This window comes from Tachypleus tridentatus, chromosome 13 (genome assembly GCF_004210375.1).
Source record: "Tachypleus tridentatus isolate NWPU-2018 chromosome 13, ASM421037v1, whole genome shotgun sequence".
NCBI classification, from domain to species: Eukaryota; Metazoa; Arthropoda; class Merostomata; order Xiphosura; family Limulidae; genus Tachypleus; species Tachypleus tridentatus.
The window spans coordinates 250,379,604-250,399,979 of NC_134837.1; the positions used below are offsets into that span (position 1 = coordinate 250,379,604).

Sequence of the window (20,376 nt, forward strand, 5' to 3'; positions counted from 1 at the left end):
AGCTTGGTGCTTAACATTAAACAACCAGCGTCCTCTATAGTTAGATAATAATGGTAGTAAAGAAAACTAATGCAGATAGTCTTTAAGTAGGTTTGTGTGATTATCCGAAAACAATCAAAAAATTTCAACGTCAAGTGTCCTTTGTACCCATGTAATGAATGACGCCGTGCTGAAAGCTCGTGCTCACTGTCACACACATATTCAATGATAGACTGGTATCATATACAGGTTTAATTTCTCATTGTTCTCACAACGGAGGTAGACGGAAAATGGTAGATAAGAAAAATCAGTGTAAGCTTCAGAACTGACCCATAGCTGGCGTAGACGGTGTGCAGAACTTTGTAAGTAGCATTAGACTGGGGATTACTGAGTCGAATTTCTGGTTCAGTTTTTCTTCTGTTTGAAGAGACCACAGTGACACAGGCAGGTACGGCTGACTCTTAATATTAATTACGTTTTTATGTTGTTGTTATTGTTGTTTTGTATTTCAATTCTTTACGCTTAGCATAACTTTCTATTGATTATGAGACACTGGTATATGATTTAAAACATTCAAGTGAATATTTTACATTCTACATACACGTAAATACACTGGTAGGTAAGTTGAATATGGTGCTATTACTCATTTGTATTTGGTATTGCTGGACCACGTAAATGCAATAAAAGTGATGTCCTTTTCAGGTTAACGAAGACATTTTGAAACTGAGGTTCTCGTCATCATGAAACACGATGTTTATTTTTACTTACCTGTACACCCAACGTTTTGCATACACGTAAACTCATACTTGTGACGTCATATATATATATCTTACAGCTGTTTTGTTTCGAAATGTTGATTCCATACTATGAAGAAATTAATGTTCTATGTTTCTCTGTTTGGTTCGAATCTCGCGCAGAGTTACACGATGGCTATCTAAATTAACCATCCATAATTTAGCAGTCAAAGACTAAAGGGAAGACAGCTTGACACCATCACCCATCGCCAACTCTTGGGCTACTCTATTACCAAAGAATAGTGGGATTAATCGTATTAATATAACGCTCCAAGGCTAAAAGGGTGAGCAATTTTAGTGACGGTGGCTCGAATCCGCGACCCTCAAATTTAAATCGAGCATGTTAACTACTGGATTATTCCATGCCGAGAAGCTGGTAGCTTTGTTTGTTTGTTTTGGAATTTTGCACAAAGCTACTCGAGGGCTATCTGTGCTAGCCATCCCTAATTTAGCAGTGCAAGACTAGAGGAAAGGCAGCTAGTCATCACCACCCACCGCCAACTCTTGGGCTACTCTTTTACCAACGAATAGTGGGATTGACCGTCACATTATAACGCCCCCACGGCTGAAAGGGCGAGCATGTTTGGCGCGACCGGGATGCGAACCCGCGACCCTCAGATTACGAGTCGCACGCCTTAACACGCTTGGCCATGTCGGGCCAAACTGGTAGCTGGAATTATGAAACTTGTTTTTCAATACTGACATTGGAAGTAGGTTTCAAAACATTTTTTTTTTTCACTTTCTGTTTTCAAAATAGAAAAACGTTTGGTAATTAGTCGTATGCTTTGTCATCTTTGCATAAGCACATAGTTTCGAAAATCCTGTTTTTCAGTCACTTATGTTCAATGTTATCGTACTGGTTCGAGTAATCTCTGTACACATCTTTAAAACATGTTCAACGAGATAAACTAAAGTGGGTGTCTGGGACATTTGTCTTTACATACTCTCTGTGAAACAGTTAAAAAAACATTAAAATAAAACTTTTGTAGAAATTAAACAGAGATTTCCCAACTTTGTGATGTCGACCTGTAATGTCGCCAGATAACGAAGTCCTATTGATTTGACTTCCTGTACTAGCGGTGTTTGTTATTATCCCAGCCCAGCTACAAATACTTCATTGAAAAGAACAGCGACAATTCTGTTCGATTAGGTTTAAAATTGGTAGTAAGTATGATACTAAGTACTAATCTAATTAATTATACAATGTCGATATAAATAGGTATGTATATGTATAAGTTAGTTTTACGTATAGTCGTTCACCAAACTACGCATAGGCGAAAGTAACTAATATTAGTTCACTTTTATCTCCACATTCATTAGATACTGGCCTGGCATGGCCTAGCGCGTTAAGGCGTGCGCTTCGTAATCTGAGGGTCGCGGGTTCGCGCCCGAGTCGCGCCAAACATGCTCGCCCTCCCAGCCGTGGGGGCGTTATAATGTGACGGTCAATCCCACTATTCGTTGGTAAAAGAGTAGCCCAAGAGTTGGCGGTGGGTGGTGATGACTAGCTGCCTTCCCTCTAGTCTTACACTGTTAAATTAGGGACGGCTAGCACAGATAGTCCTCGAGTAGCTTTGTGCGAAATTCCAAAACAAACAAACATTAGATACCCCCCAGGAATTGTTATCTATTGCTTCACGAGAGAATTCTAGAACACTAGACAATGAGAACATGTTTATCACTTACTATGAAAACTGCAAACAAGCGACCATTTTCTGCCCAAAACTTTAAAAAAAATAATCCCTTAGTTTTAACACAAACGTAACCACACTTACTCTTTCAGTCGAAACATATAAGTAAACTAGTGAGAAAAACAGACAGCATAGAAACCTAAACGGATAGTTAGATTGCTGGGTATACATGTTAGTACAAGCACTTGAGTAATAAATATCGCAGAGGTTCCGAACGTAAGGCACAGTACGGAATATGATTCAGATACTTCACATTGCAGGCGTCCTTAATTCAAACTGATAGAAAAGACTGATACACCCTCAACACTAGCCTGTTGGACTGTTTTTGTGTGACCGAAATGTGGGACGAACCCCCACTAAGAGCGTACCCACAGTCTTAAAATTCGGAATGCGTTTTTGCAGCAACAGGACACAAACAATAAATCTCCGAATTCGCAGAAGTTCCTCAGTCACTAAGCAATGCACTCACTCACAGATTACGTGAACATCATGTTGAAATACTAATGTATAGTTCATAATCACAGCAGCTCTTGTGCTTCAAATATACTCGCCAAGTGGTTCATTGTTAAGCTAGGCGGCTTATAATGATAAATTTCTGCTGTATTCCTGATGATGGCAGAATAAAGATGGCCTGTTAAAACAATATTCAGATCTATGGAAATACGTTTTATTAATTATCAGAATACATTCCAAACACGAAACTTGGTAACAAATATAAATCAATATTGTTTGTTTTTGTTAACTGAATAAAACTGCCATTGCATTACGTTACAAAAACTGAAATGTATTTAACCGTATACATCAGTAAGAGTTGTGGTATAAAACAAATGAAACGTCATATGCACGAAACTGCCAAAATCAGAATTTCTACCGGTACCGATCTGAATGTTAGTAACATTCAACATACAAGTACATTAATTTAACATCAGTGAACAATTAAAACCAAGCCGGATAAAGCGTGTTCACTTCCACATCTTTGAGTGATTTTGTATGTTCTATATAAATGGTTTAAAAAATGTCTGCCAAGATAACTCTAACATAACCTAATTTCTTGAGTGTCTCGTTTGTTTATTCCATCAGGACATGAACTGTTTCCAGCGAAACGATCCAAACCGCCGAATTAGCAAGGAACTGGACAAACAGATAATAAAATGGATGAGGCAATACAAAAAAACAATAAAACTACTTCTCTTGGGTAAGCCATTTAATTATACGAGTGAAGAATTTCAGTGTTTATTTCCAAGTGTTTTTCGTTTTACAAATCGACGTATCAAAACAAACACGCACATATAAGCAAAAGCTGAGGTAGAGAATATGCTAAGCCTGTTACAACTCTGATAACAAAGTGTACCGTATCATTTTAGTCTTGTCTGAGCTGTGTCATGAATATCGTCGGATTACAATCAACGTATCGGGGAGGAACTTATAATTTGTCAGCGAACTTTGTGAATATTTGAATAGAATAATTTACTCTTGTTTCTTATCAGATAATTGTAAAGCTCACATGAATGTGTATATTGGTTCTATTATGTGTAAACACAGTTGTATTATGTGCGTAACTGAAATTTCATCTGACAGAATGTTTATTGTAAACAGTTATCACACAAACGGACCCTAAATAATAAGATATTTATACACTACAATTTTTTTTTATCTGCGCAGTTTGTGGTTTTATTCTAGAATTATAACATTTAAAAATTTATCATTACAAACATCAAGCAATTATATTTTGTTTGTTATTTTATGGCAGATAGCCTAATGTGACTTTGCTATAAAAAAACACATTTTTTGGCAAAGGCTACTAAGACTATTTGCCATTGTCCATATTTTTGGACTGCTGACCACAAAGCAACAAGCCGGCATCATTTGTCTTTCATACTAAAGAACAGTGAAACTGGAGCCATATTATAATTCTAACACTACTGAAATGACGAGCATGTTTGGCGCCGGGTATTCATCCCGCAGAGAACAAGTTGAGTGCCCTAATCACTAAATCATGTCTATCCTAAACAATTATCCTATCTTCTAATGCAAGGCTTAGCCTTACTAAAAATAAATTAATATAAAAACAGAAAATATTCATTTGAGTCTTACAAAACAAGATGTTTGTTGGGTTGAAACTAAGCTCAAAGCTAAACAATGGGCTATCTGAATTCTGCATACCAAAGGTATCAAAACCCGGTTTCTAGCGTTGTAAATCTTCAGACATACCGGAAGGCAAAACGAGACATATAAAGAAAAAAAGATACAGTTTAGGCTTAAAAATGTAAACAAACAACTTAAATACAGTTAAGCTTTGCAACACATAAACAAGTTTAAAGAGAAATAAAATACAGGTTAGCCTTACTGAGCGTAAACGTTATGGTAACATGGTAATAAAATTACCCTTTGTTATATAAACTAAACTGATCTAATAGCTAGTGAGACTTCAACTATATAATCTTTTAACTATTTTTTTTTCAGAAACAGCGATTATTCTATATAACAATTGTTTAACTGTATATAGAACTACACCACAATTTGATATGTTAAAAAAATATTGTATACTTTTCCAAAATTACAGTTGACGAAAAAAACGCTTTCACACTCAAGATACGTTCTCTTTGACACACATTCACTTTAGCTGCCCTTCATTATCATACATCAGGGTACACCATTCGTCACCCTGATGAATAAAGTACAGCAATATAGCAGTAATTTAGCCACGTTTCTTTATCACTAATACTTCTTGCCAAAATTGTTCTATTAACAGCAGCTTATTTTTAACAACTTTCATCTCGACTGTTTTACCAAATATTTCTCTGTCAGTTTTAATATGAATGTGTTACTTACAATGTGGCTCGAACCGTACGTTAATTTTCAATAGAAAATACGTGGGCTTCTTTCTGAGGATGAATTTTAATGACGCTGCGTGTAGTATCAATCAAGAATAGTTATATGAATGTTAAGAGAATTCTGCTAGACTAAAACCTGTGCAATATATATGTAGCTTATGTCTTCTATCACTTCTAGCATAAACATGGAAAGGCTATGGAAAAAAAAAACATGAAAAAGACATGAATAGGAACATCGTTTATTGCTATCTTTAAAAATTGACACATTTCGTTACAAACCGTTAGAACTTAGTCTCTGCATGTAGAACAGCTAAATGAAAAGAGAGTTTTGGTACATTTTGTCATGTGTGTGTCTTTGTTTTCCTTTGTGTAATGTTTTGATAGAATAAACTTACTTTTGTTTGTTTTGAATTTCACGCAAATCTACACGAGGGTTATCACTAGCCGTCCCAAATTTAACAGTGTAAGACTAGAAAGAAGGCATCTAGTCATCGCCACTCACCGCCAACTCTTGAGTTACTCTTTTACCAATGAATAGTAGGATTGACCGTAACATTTAACGCCCTCACGGCTGAAAGGTTGAGCACGTTTGGTATGACAGGGATTCGAACCCGCGACCTTTAGATTACGAGTTGAGCGCCCTAACCACCTGACTTTGCCGGGCCCTAAACTTAATACTTTTAATGTTATACTGAATCAGTAAGTCCTATTCCATGTCAGGTAAGTCTTTTAATTGGTTCCTTTAACACACAAGATCACTTATTTGAAGTAATTTCATCCGTCACAATAAACATTCTATCATTTCCCTTTCCAATCAGCTCGACCTTAGATCTGAGACTTAACTCGATTTCATTACATACCCTCTTGATGATTTGAAACTCCTCGTGTGTAATGTTTGTCTGGATTAACCCTGAAACTGGTAGGTTTGTTTCACCTACTCCACTGTAGTTTAACTCTCTGTTAGTATAACTAAGTTTCTTGAGACAACACACACAAAAACCTGCAGCCACTACAGCTACATTCATAGAATTTGGTAGATCGGTTACACCTTCTTAACCCATACAAAAGCCTTATCAAGCTGTATTATTTACCAAGTAACTGAATAGATTTCATAACCTGTGAAGCAGTGGCGACACGCACCGACGTCATTACAATTTGTTTTATTATGAGGACTTACGACTTATTCTACGCACTAACCGTTTTAATTAAACTTAGTAAATTCACGTTATACATCTGGTAGTTAGGAATTTTGCTTTGTTGTTGGAAAATATTGTTTCTTGAGAGTGAATCTAACTCTAGTCTTATTAGAAACAAGTTTACAGCAAAATCTAGACAGATCTTAACAACACAAAAATGAGGACACAATGTTTCAAAAGTTCACAATTTTTTTTGATGTATCAAGAGAGATTTACAAATGCCAACTGTCTTAGTGAATGAAGTATTCTTAGGGAATCATCTGTTCTAAACAAACGGAGGCATACCCTTTTTGACGTATTCAATGAGTCTGTAAACTGTTAGCGGGTTATTAATTTAAAGTTCAAATACTGCTTGAACTTATTGGTTTCTTGCTGTTGTGTATATACAAAACCCTTCTGTCACAGTAATGTATATATATTTATATAATCACTTTGTTACTGTTGTGCATATATACAACCTCTCTATCACTATTGTGTTTATATAGAACCTCCCTGTCACTGTTTTGTTTATATAAAACCTCGTTGTCACTGTTATGTTTATATAGAACCTCCTGTCACTATTGTGTTTATATGGAACCTCCCTGTCGCTATTATGTTTATATAGAATCTCCCTGTCGCTGTTGTGTTTATATAGAACCTCCCTGTCACTACTGTGTTTATATAGAATCTCCCTGTCGCTGTTGTGTTTATATAGAACCTCCCTGTCACTACTGTGTTTATATAGAACCTCCCTGTCATTACTGTATTTATACAGAACATTTCTGTCACTATTGTGTTTATATAGAACCTCCCTGTCGCTGTTGTGTTTATATAGAACCTCCCTGTCGCTGTTGTGTTTATATAGAACCTCCCTGTCCTACTGTGTTTATATAGAACCTCCCTGTCACTACTGTGTTTATATAGAACCTCCCTGTCATTACTGTGTTTATACAGAACATTTTTGTCACTATTGTGTTTATATAGAACCTCCCTTTCGCTGTTGTGTTTATATAGAACCTTCTTGTCACTGTTGTGTTTGTATAGAACCTCCCTGTCACTATTGTATTTATATAGAATCTCCATGTTACTGTTGTGTTCATACAGAATTTCCCTCTCGTTGTCGTGTTTATATAGAACCTCCCTGTCGCTATTATGTTTATATAGAATCTCCCTGTCGCTGTTGTGTTTATATAGAACCTCCCTGTCACTACTGTGTTTATATAGAATCTCCCTGTCGCTGTTGTGTTTATATAGAACCTCCCTGTCACTACTGTGTTTATATAGAACCTCCCTGTCATTACTGTATTTATACAGAACATTTCTGTCACTATTGTGTTTATATAGAACCTCCCTGTCGCTGTTGTGTTTATATAGAACCTCCCTGTCGCTGTTGTGTTTATATAGAACCTCCCTGTCCTACTGTGTTTATATAGAACCTCCCTGTCACTACTGTGTTTATATAGAACCTCCCTGTCATTACTGTGTTTATACAGAACATTTTTGTCACTATTGTGTTTATATAGAACCTCCCTTTCGCTGTTGTGTTTATATAGAACCTTCTTGTCACTGTTGTGTTTGTATAGAACCTCCCTGTCACTATTGTATTTATATAGAATCTCCATGTTACTGTTGTGTTCATACAGAATTTCCCTCTCATTGTCGTGTTTATATAGAACCTCCCTGTCACTATTGTATTTATATAGAATCTCCATGTTACTGTTGTGTTCATACAGAATTTCCCTCTCATTGTCGAGTTTATATAGAACCTCCCTGTCACTGTTGTGTTTATACAGAACCTTCTTGTCACTGTTGTGTTTGTATAGAACCTCCCTGTCACTATTGTATTTATATAGAATCTCCATGTTACTGTTGTGTTCATACAGAATTTCCCTCTCGTTGTCGTGTTTATATAGAACCTCCTGTCACTGTTGTGTTTATATAGAACCTTCTTGTCACTGTTGTGTTTGTATAGAACCTCCCTGTCACTATTGTATTTATATAGAATCTCCATGTTACTGTTGTGTTCATACAGAATTTCCCTCTCGTTGTCGTGTTTATATAGAACCTCCCTGTCACTGTTGTGTTTATATAGAACCTTCTTGTCACTGTTGTGTTTGTATAGAACCTCCCTGTCACTATTGTATTTATATAGAATCTCCATGTTACTGTTGTGTTCATACAGAATTTTCCTCTCATTGTCGTGTTTATATAGAACCTGCCTGACACTGTTGTGTTTATATAGAACCTTCTTGTCACTGTTGTGTTTGTATAGAACCTCCCTGTCACTATTGTATTTATATAGAATCTCCATGTTACTGTTGTGTTCATACAGAATTTCCCTCTCATTGTCGTGTTTATATAGAACCTCCCTGTCACTGTTGTGTTTATATAGAACTTCCCTTGTCTTCGCTGTAAGCAATTGTAAGAGTTGATTGAAGAAAAGCAATATTTTGTTTTCAAACATGAACAAAATCGTCTGTTTTGTCTAAGTTTTTTATGAGCTCTTAAGGTTATTATGCAACATTACGAGAATGGCTTTTCGTATGTTATTACATCTTTTTTATCCATAATTTTGTTATTAAGCCGTTTATATCTGCATGTCTCTTCTGAGCGTGAAAAGATATCTACAGTATCACAAACAATTGGCTTGATTTCGGATGTTCAATATGAGTTAACCTTGAGAACTACCCAATCATACACCAGAGCTATTTCTGTCAGGTTTAATTTGTATCAAACAGGTGTGTAAACTTCACAAAAGACTAAAGTGAGATAATAGTTATAAGAAATGTTAACCAATTTCCATAAAAATAAAATAAAGACAAAAGTTGATGGGAAACAGAGAAAATAATCATACATATGAAGTAATACCAATATTGAGAAATTTAAGCAAAAATTCGTCAAACACAATAAACATAACCCTTTATTCTACTAAAGAAAAACCAGTAAAATATTTGACAGTGCTAGAGTTTTGGGTTTTGTTTTAAAACATCAAATCTTTTGTAGGTTATTATTAACCAGTATGTCTTGTCAAATCTAGGCACTAAAATAGTCCCCCACTGAGACAGCGACAGGTCTTCGAATTTTACAACATTAGAATTATGGGTGCGTTTCCGGTCGGTGGACACGGCAGCTGGTTCCATGTGGCTTTGTTGAGTGTGTGTGTGTGTGTGTGTTTTTTTTTTTGCAAAGCCACATCGGGCTACCTGATGAGCCCACCGAGGGGAATCGAACCGCTGATTTTAGCGTTGTAAATCCGGAGACTTACCGCTGTACCAGTAGGGGGAGCTTTGTTGTAAGAAAACAATTGCATTGAAATACCTGTTCTGTTAATAAAGAGAAATATATACTATAGGAGAAACTGCTCAGAACAAATTGTATATTATTATAATAATTACCTTTTAAAGAATTACAAGAATATTTGTTGAATTATTTTGTTAAAGCTAATAACTCTCCTACTTTCACATTCTTCTCATTGAGAATGTGTCATGTGCTAATAAATAACTTTTTTCCCACTTTAGTTTTTCATGTGCAAATTTTGTACTTTTCCTTAGGGAATAAAACTCGTTTACGCGCTTTCATATTTGAATACCGTATCGCGTAAATACGTATTCAATTACTTTGTTAGAGAGGTGTAATAATACGTATATACTCTAGAAAAACATTATTTCGGTTCACCACCTAACAAACACTGAAAGTGTAAAACGTTAATTTATCGTTATATCACATGGAATGAATGAACACAAAAATACTCTTATGACGTACAGGTGATTATTCCATAATGAAAAGTTATATTAATCATAATCCATAATTAATCATTAATAAAAAGTTATATTAATCAACTTTGTAATAGCCTATGGCCTTGCCTTTGACTCAGTAAAAATATAAAGTGTAATTTTTACGCCGTATTTAACACATCTTTTAACTTCCAGTTAAATAAAATAACATTACCTTTGAAAAATACTTGATATTTTGATAACAGATTATTTTGCTGTTAACTGGTGTTTTTGTTGTTTTGAAGTACAAACTATTATGCAGCATTACCTTTGAAAATGTAATTATTACATCATTTTAAAATAATTTATAACATACCTGCTCGATAAATTATTTGCATTCCCAGTTATTCTAAATGTAAAAGAAACTGTTTAGTGCCATATACAGACAAGTAATTATAGATGTGTAATATTAGATCATTGGTATAAAAGATAATCCTTTAACGATGTTAATATATACCCTACATACACCTCCTGGGCACGGCATGGCCAGGTGGTTAAGGCACTCGACTCGTAATCTGAGAATCGCTGGTTTGAATCCCCCTCGCACCAAACATGCTCGCCCTTTCAGCCGTGAGTGCGATATAATGTGACGGTCAATCACACTATTCGTTGGTAAAAGAGTAGCCCAAGACTAGCTACCTTACCTCTAGTCTTACACTGCTAAATTAGGGATGGTTAGCGCAGATAGCCCTCGTGTAGCTTTGCGAAAAATTAAGAAAACAAACAAACGTACACCTCCTCCCTGAAAACGTCAGAAGAATAGCATGAGAAACGTAAGATATAAACTAATTATTAATTTATTATTATTAATTATTAATGAATGTCTAATAGTAATACATATATAATAATTGCTAATTAGTACTAAGTCAGAGGTGATCGTATAAAACAAATAAATATATATATCATATATACATATACTGTTGGTGTTGGTGTTTTTTTATTTGCAGGATCAGGAGAGTCTGGAAAAACGACAATACTAAAACAAATGAAAATTTTGCACTTAGAAGGATTTTCTGAAACGTGAGTACAGACATGCTGAAACTAGCACCAATAACCTACAAGTTACTAAGTTACATTTTCCGATGAACTATGATAACATAGCCTAAGTCTCCTCTCTTGCACTCCGTATTAAAGTTGTTCAAAAATAAAATCAAAAAAAAATTTGTTCAGAAGGATGTGGTTTTGTGAGTGTCTTGAATGCTAAACCTAAACATATACGTTTAATTTGGGACAAAATATGCGTGGAAACTGTTTCACTTTGAAAGTTCTTAAAGTGAAAAATAAACATAAAATCATAACTCTGTAACGTGTACAAATAAAAACTACACGTTTTAAGTTATTGTTTTCTAATAATCTTAGGAATTCCAAACAAAATTCAGCTGAAAAACTCGTTAAAAATGAATTGTGATCTAAGTTTTTGTTTTCTTTTGCTTGAAATTGCACCACTGCGAATCTGTGTTTCATGTGCAACCAAACCTAAGTTTTGACATCACATAACCTGAAGCTGAACCACAGAGACATTTTTTAAGAGTCACTTTCTTTCATCTGCTGAAAACAAGCTTGCAACTGAAACGTTTTGTTGGTTTAATACATTTATTTTGCTGAATGTTGATAATTTGATTTAAGCACAAAGCTCCACAATGGGCTATCTGTGCTCTGCCCACCACGGGTATCGAAACCCGGTTTTAGCGTTGTAAGTCCTCAGACATACCGCTAAGCCACTGGGGGGCTTGCTGAATGATCTAACGTTTTATTATAATCAGCGCCATTCTTGTCTTGCCAGCCAGTCTGGTAACTTTAAAATTACTTGCATGATCTAAAGCTGTAAAGGAGAATTTAACTTAAAATAAATATTAAGAAAACAAACACTAAGGATAAACTTGATAATTTGCAAAAGCCTAACAATAACAAAACAACGTACGGAAATTCAAATTTATACAAGGTATTTCGACTCGTTAGATCTAATTTCGCCCAGTTAAAAATTATAAATACGAGATTCTCAGCTGTTTCGCTCCACTCTTATTTTGCCTGAATTCCATATTATATTTATTTATTATTTAATTAATTAAGACTTACGATAATGATATCAATTTTATTAGCGTAGTTGGTCCTGTTAGTTAGCGTGAATAAATTACCACCATTCGCTTGGTTAGGTTTGTTTCGAATTTCGCGCACAGCCTGTCTACACTAGCCGTCCCTAATTTAGCAGTGTAAAACCAAAGGGAAGGCACCTAGTCATAACCCCTCACCGCTAACTCTTGAAGTACTCGTTTACCAACGAATAGTTGGATTGACCGTCACATTATAATGCCACCTCAGCTGAAAGGGTGAGCATTTTGGTGTGACGGGGATTCGAGCCTACAACCCTCGGATTACGAGTCGAGTGTCTTAACCACCTCACCATGCTGGGCCGACACCATTCGAACTGCTAGCCTTCGACTGACATTTGTGTTTCAGTTTGTATGTTTTGTTGTAATTTTTCACATAAGGTTTTGGTGTATCCATGGATGAGTTTTAGAACTGGACTTTATCGAACAATTTTGATTCCAGTAACACTAAACACGCTCACACTATCAGCCGTGGGGGTGTTATAATGTGACGGTCAATCCCACTATTCGTTGGTAAAAGAAAAGCCGAAGAGTTGGCGATGGGTGGTGATGATTAACTGCCTTCCCTCTAGTTTTACATTGTTAAATTAGGGACGGCTAGCGCAGATAGCCCTCGAGTAGCTTTGCGCGAAATTCAAAACGAACAACTTTTATGTATAAGAATGTTTATATACATGACATGTTAAGCAAAATAATTGGTGCATATTAGGCACGTGTCTCGCCAATGGACTGACTTAACGAAAACCATCTATATCTTCTGATCAAAGGTCTTTGAGCAATTCATTAATGTACGCATTTACAAGCGAAATAATTTTATATAAAGTATTCTGCTTTTTCAAAATCTCAACACGGTCATCTTTTTCAACTGTTAAATATTTTTATTGGTTATGTAATGCAGAATATACTTAGATTTTTTACTTATGTTTTTCTTTGTTTGTTTGCTCTTTCTTTAGAGAAAGGAATGTTAAAATTCAAGAAATCAGGCAGAACGTTTTGCAAGCGGTTAAGGTGATTATGTTTCTGTTTTTAGATCTATATTTGTATTTTATTTACAATTATTTCTAAAACAACTGTTGTTTTTCTTTATCAAACTGATATGTCCTTTTTTATTATCTAATGAGAAGACTATTTAAATTTGAAACGAAATTACCGATTGATTGATTTCATTTTAAAAATTCTTTCACCAATACTTTTTTCTTTAGAATTTTATTTTGTTTCTTAACACTGTAAAGTTCACTGTGGTTCCTCTAAGGGTACACTAGAACCATTTTTAGTGACTAGAAATTCACTTAGTGCCCGCCAGGATCTTCAGTCAGCACAGATCACGATTAGGTGAAGGATAGGACCTTCGACAGTAATTAATTGTAATTTTATTAATTTACGATATTAAGTTGCTTCGGTAAGGTCCCGGCATGGCCAGATGGTTAAGGAACTCGACTCGTAATCTGAGGGTTGCAGGTTAGAATCCCCGTTACACCGATTATGCTCGCCCCTTTCGGTCGTGGGGGCGTTAAAATGTTACGGTCAATCCCATTATTTGTTGGTAAACGAGTAGTCCAAGAGTTGGTGGTGGATGGTGATGACTAGCTGCCTTCCTCTAGTCTTACACTGCTAAGTTAAGAAAGGATAGCGCAGATAGTTCTTGTGTTTTTACACGAAATTCAAAAAAATAAACAAAACAAGCTTTGGTAAGCTTCATTTTTGAGTCCCCTAGTGGCACAGCGATTTGTCTGTGGACTTACAACGCTGTGCCGCGACTAAAAATATTTACTGTAACTGACGTGAAAATGAATACTTCAGCCTATAAACCACTAAGTGATGCTGAGATTATAAAATAGTTTACAAAGACACCATCAGGCGTACGTATAACATTCTTTACACCACGAAGTGGTTATATATAAATCCAGAACAAGGTATTGTTTAAAAACAAAATATCGTTGTGGGAAAAATATTGCCTGTCCTTCCCTTAGTTACGTAACCAGCTACTCTTGTCAATAACACAGAAATACAAAAACATCTTCAATACAAACGTGTCTGTATATAATACAAACTAATTAGTGGAAGACAAGGAAGATATTTCATGTCTCACACGCTTCAACTGCTTACAATCTTGATTATTTTGATTTATCGCTTTACGGCTTCTGACGTCATTCTGAACATTCGGTGATTTAAATTATGTTCGTCTAGCCATTGAAGCGCATCTGATTTCAAAGAATGTAGTCACAAAATGTAATCACGTAAAAGCCTGATCAACTTGACACTTTACATTCGCTAATGTATTACATCTAAGTTGTTTAAAAGAGCAAAAGAAAACATTATTGTTGTCTTTTTTGAATAGCTTCCCAGTGAACCTTACGTATGGCTTTTCCACACTAGTATAAAATTATATACTATGTTACATTTAATTCCAAATATTAACCAAGCCCTAGACCTAAGTAACATCATACCAAAGTAACATCATATCTAAGAAACATCAATATCTAAGTAACATCATGACAAGAAATGGGTTTTTGTCAAAATTTATTTTAGGTTCTGTGGACTAATTTTTTTCCATGTTTCATACTTTCTAACTCAATCTTTCCACAGGAACTTACTGTTAATATGAAGTATCTTCGACCACCTGTACAGTTAGCCAACTCCGAAAGCCAGGGGAGTTTAGACTTCATTTGCAACATAGATACAATGGATAACTATACCTTTCCAAAAGTAAGGCTCAAATCTTAAAACAGTAGAAAATGTTCTATAAAAATGAAAACTTTAATTTATTTTTCTTTCATAAACGAGAAAACCTGTGTTTACTAAAATAAAGCATGTTGTGCTCAAAATAAGCAAATGTAATTACAGGTCCCTAATAATATTTAAAATACTGTTAGTAACCAATAAATACAGTAAAACTGTATCGTAAATTATCATTGAGATTTGACAAACAAAATATGCGCATATGCAAGCTATGCAGCTAAACGAGTCGGATTAAAGTCATACACAGCTCAATACAAAGGATAAACGAGATATATTACCTACAGTCAAGCAATGTTGTATAATTAGGAGTTAAGCATTACGGTAAATTCGCTATTATAAACAGCCTCATAGGCGTGATTACCAGGAGGAAAATAGTTTCTCCCAGTTTTGCATTGGGATGAAACAAACATTCACAATAGTTAAGTTCACATATTTTAGTTCCAAATATCACCAATGAACAGGATTTTGTAAAATCAATCAGTATGGATATCTAGAAAGATGTAGAATTAATAGTGTATAATATAGATTGTAATGTGTGTATAAATCTACTATGTACGTGCATGAATATTGGGAGCATAAAATGTGTAGTACATTCAGCTTTCGTCAACTACAACTTCCGCAATAATTTCCACTGTAAATGCTTCTCGGGATTCATAGTCAAGCACTTTTAACCCCTGTACCCACTAAAACAGCGTAAGATAGCATGAGTAGGGCAAAGACAAGTTTCCACACTGTTAAACTGCTTGCCACATCCCGACACTGCTCGCATCGAGTAACCTCTTCATAGCCAAGACTTCTCATATTTATAGGCATCTGTTCGTTAAAGAACGAACGTTAAACAGATGCGTTAAAGCCCGCTATGGCCAAGCGGTTAGGGCGTTCGACTCGCAATCTGAGGGTCGCGGACACACCAAACATGCTCGTCCCTTTCAGCCGTGGGGACGTTATAAGTTACGGTCAATCCACTATTCTTTGGTAAAAGAATTGACGGTGGGTTGTAATAACTAGCTGCCTTCCCTCTAGTCTTACACTGCAAAATTAGGGACGGCTACGGTTTCTCCTCCTGGGTGGGGGTTGTGCAGTAGGCTAACAATCTACTCACTTAAAAAATCAGCCTGTTAATGAATCCGCAAGAGATTGCGGCCCTCTGTTCCTTCATGGAATCGAGAGGTATCAATAATAATAATAATATCATAGTTAACCCTCGTGTAGCTTTGCACGAAATTCAAAAGAAACAAACAAACCGTCTCCTAAGACGATTAATTATATATCCTTCCATCAAAGTTGGTCACAACATGACACACGTCTTATGTTGATCTTGGGACAGTTGTACCAGAGTACTATGTCAGTACTACAACTGTCCACTATGCTCCCAATATAATCAGTTGGTCCAAATTTCATATTCTTCCACTACTAGTAGCACCATAGCGGCTGTTGATCTGTCATGCGCTTATATATGAAACTAATGTGAATACAACCACAGTTATGGTGCTCCTAGTGCCATTGTCAAAAACAAGTGGAAAACCTTTCCATGAATCCCATGTGCATATGCCTGAGTATTTCGTTCGACATGAAACACTCTACCAATAACAATTCTATAACCACCAACGTAAAAATACCGATAAAATTTCGTTTCTGCTTTTTAATGGGCTGCAAAAATCGCCGAGGTGAAAGAGCCCTGATTTTTTTTTTTTTTTTTATTTATAATCCTTTAAGCTCAGCGATGAGCCTTCGGGGAACTTTTGAAAGGAAAAGACAGTATAATTTAAAAATATATATATATGTTGTAAGCCATCGCGATAGTTTTCATTGTTGGATAGCTGAAAGGACAGACATACATATAGATATTTTATGTAGACATATGTTATAAGGAAGTATCCCAAGATGGTAGACGGTGATTAATACTGATACTGGTTTAATGATACATATACACAGGGTTAAGTGCGTCATTGTAAAACAGTTTTGAGTTTACAAACCGTGTGACAGCCACAGCCGCTACAAAGTTGAGTTGCAAAGAAATGTATCGCAACTATATTTTCACTTTATCTAGCTTTTCGAAAAGTGTATAACACCCTCTTCCAATAAAAATATTCGCATAATAAAATAATAAAAACGTATTTTAGATCGGATTAGAACTTCCAAGACAGGGATATCCCTCGTATGTAATGGTAATACAATACAAAGGAACTTGGATCTACCTGGAGAACCAGGATGAACTTGTACCACGTCGTACCCTAACCGTTGTAAAAGGTGAAAATCCACGAACACAAGGGTGAGTGATAAAAATCAGCCCATATACCATGGGTAACAGTACGCAATATAATCAAGAAGGATCTTCACTTGGGAAAGCGATACAAATCACATGGACAGAAGTTGCTTCCACGACTGACTCACACCTTGGACTCTCGCGTATCAAAAGGTGGAAATCAAACAGGTATTTATACTATTCTGTGTAAAGACTTGTTGGTCAAGTTGTCGGATGCAGCACCTACAGATTCTTATGTGATCTGTCTTTTGAAACAGACGCTGGGAAGCCATCGTCCTCGTACACTGGATTGGTTATGGAAAGATTATAGGGAGTAATAGCGTGCTTATGGAAGGATTATAGGAAGCAATAACGTGCTTTGGACGTGACAAGCTTAGGCTAAAGTTTCTGTATTGCAAATTACGCTAAATGTCATCATGACCTGACGAGGCGACATGGACTGTAACGAGATACAGAGTCCTCAAATATGTTTTATTACAGCGTGCTCAGTCTCTGTAGGTGTGTAATACGAAAGCATTTAGTGTGTATACAAATCTTACTCAGAAGATATTTATTAAATTATTCATGTTGGTGAGCTCATAAATTTATCCAACTAGACTTCTGAAGCAAATGTTTAGTTTCAATATATCTTCATTCTGTGAGACTAAGTTTTTAACATATTCTGTAACAAAATAAGTTACTCGAGTAATATGCACTTCCTCTTCCTGTAGGAGTTTTATGACCACGTTAAAAGGATTTGGGAAGATGAAGGAATACAGGAGTGTTATCGAAGATCCAACGAATTCTGTCTGATGGACTGTGCCAAACAGTAAGAGAACATTTACTCCATATAAAAAGTTATAGATTTTAGAATTTTTTTCAGTTTAATAATGAAACTCTGAACCCATGTATCTAGACGTTCGTCAAGGGACAATTATCTGAAAATAATAATTGGCAAGTGTGGTTAAATTTACAAAATAATTTTACAAATTTTGACCAAAAACACCAACTGAGACACTGCTAGTGTTCTCAGAAAACTTATATAAATTCTGTAACACGTGTCGTTAAGCTCACTTATTTATTGCAGTTTCCTTGACAAAGTTGACGAGATTCGAAGTCCGGATTACAAACCCTCTGACCAGGTATGTTTCTTTCAGATCGTTTGTCAGCTGATTTTAGGTATTACCTTCAGACTAAGTTTGTTTCGTACAGATTTCATGTTAGCTGCTTACAAAATACCCTCGGACCCTGTGTATACATTCTTGATGTCATGTGTTACGTGACTATAGTAACATTCATTATTGAATTAGATGTGCTTCTTCCAGAGTGCAGGCCCGGCATGGCCAAGCTTGTTAAGGCGTGCGACTCGTAATCCGAGGGTCGCGGGTTCGCATCCCAGTCGCGCCAAGCATGCTCGCCCTTTCAGCCGTGGGGGCGTTATTATGTTACGGTCAATCCCACTATTCGTTGGTAAAAGAGTAGCCCAAGAGTTGGCAGTGGGTGGTGATGACTAGCTGCCTTCCCTCTAATCTTACACTGCTAAATTAGGGACGGCTAGTACAGATAGCCCTCGAGTAGCTTTGTGCGAAATTCTAAAACAAACAAACAAACAATCCAGAGTGCATGTTTGCTCTTGGTAAGAATAACTGTTTTACATTATGTATTAGTTGCTCGTAAGGTCAACAGTGGAATACACATGCTTTTTACAAATTACATGTTAACTGCATGTAGGAATATTCTGGAACCATGGATAGTTACTTCAGATGATATGTTAAATACTTGTAGGATTGCCCCGAACAAGGTCTGTTTCTTTCAGATTACACGTTGACTACGTGTAATATTACCCTTAAATTATGGGTGATTATTTATGTTAGGCATTTGTTTGTCCTGGGAACAAGTATGTCTTCTCTAAATTACATGTTACCTACTCGTTAAATTATTCTGTAAAGAGAAACGATCACTTCGGCTCACGTGTAAGGTGGATGAAAGATTATATTATATTATATTATATTATATTATATTATATTATATTATATTATATTATATTATATTATATTATATTATATTATATTATATTATATTATATTATTAGAAACAATTACTTTTTAATCTATTTTCAAGATACCTAACGCATGCGCAAACTCATGGACTGAAGAATCGTTTTGTTTTATAGGATTAATGTTTGTTACTTTACGAAGTCCTTTAGTTTCTTTTCGTCATTACTGCTTTGTAGTTTTAGTTCATTGACTTTTTCTCTTCTACAGTGACAATTTATTTTCACAATTCTCTCAGGACATCCTGTGTTGCAGAAAGAAAACGTGTGACATTCAGAAAATTGAATTTGAAGTTGAAATCCCGAAAAAATATGGTGGTGGTTCTCAACTGTTTTGGTAAGTTATGACTTTTTTAGGCAGTCCTTAAAAGTATTCTCTATAAGTATGCCAGGTAGGAGAAAAGACAAGTGACGTCAGAATAATGACGTCAACACGAGCATACTTAGAAAAAGATGGCTTCTTGAAGGGATTATGTGCAGAATTATACGAAACTCTGTTATGTCTCTGAAGGTTCGGGTGTGGCCTAGTAGCTAGCATGTCGCGCTATGAATTAGAAAGTTCAAGGTTCGAGTCGCGATATACCTTTAAACAAGATCCGTGTTTACTTCTGTTACGACATTATAAGTGTAACAATCAATCGTAAGTTTAAAATATTTACAGAGACGGCGGTTTCTGCTGAGTGCGGCTGATCAATTTTCTAGTCAGAAGTTTTAAATTAAAAGAAATCAGACGTGTAGCCTAGCGGTTATAGCATGCACTGAATGTGTAACTAAGGGTTCATGGTTAGTGACCCATTTCCGTTTAGACGTACTCCACACTTTAGGCCTGTAAGTACTGTATGAGAATGATGGCCAGATCCCACTATTCATTAAGTAAGACCTCATTTGTTATTCGTCGCTGACAACGACTCCTTTCACAGTATAACAGAACTTATGACTGTGCTTCACAAGGTGGGTTGATGTACACCTATTACCGATTGAGTTC

The 20,376-nt window shown here is 35.8% G+C and overlaps 1 protein-coding gene across 3 annotated transcripts in view; it reads left to right on the top strand.

Annotated features, from left to right (window-relative positions):
- Nucleotides 1–226: 226 nt before the first annotated feature.
- LOC143236037 (guanine nucleotide-binding protein G(s) subunit alpha-like) overlaps nucleotides 227–20,376 on the top strand; it is a 30,961-nt gene continuing 10,811 nt past the window's right edge. Inside the window, exons 1-8 of one of the 3 annotated variants that reach the window (XM_076474267.1) lie at nucleotides 227–427; nucleotides 3,545–3,659; nucleotides 11,194–11,266; nucleotides 13,308–13,362; nucleotides 14,941–15,060; nucleotides 18,070–18,167; nucleotides 18,426–18,480; nucleotides 19,631–19,728. In XM_076474267.1, coding sequence (XP_076330382.1) covers nucleotides 3,548–3,659; nucleotides 11,194–11,266; nucleotides 13,308–13,362; nucleotides 14,941–15,060; nucleotides 18,070–18,167; nucleotides 18,426–18,480; nucleotides 19,631–19,728 — 611 coding nt within the window. In that variant the 5' untranslated portion in view covers nucleotides 227–427; nucleotides 3,545–3,547. The remainder of the gene's footprint in view (nucleotides 428–3,544; nucleotides 3,660–11,193; nucleotides 11,267–13,307; nucleotides 13,363–14,940; nucleotides 15,061–18,069; nucleotides 18,168–18,425; nucleotides 18,481–19,630; nucleotides 19,729–20,376) is intronic. The other 2 variants (XM_076474268.1, XM_076474269.1) reach the window with 2 other exon arrangements.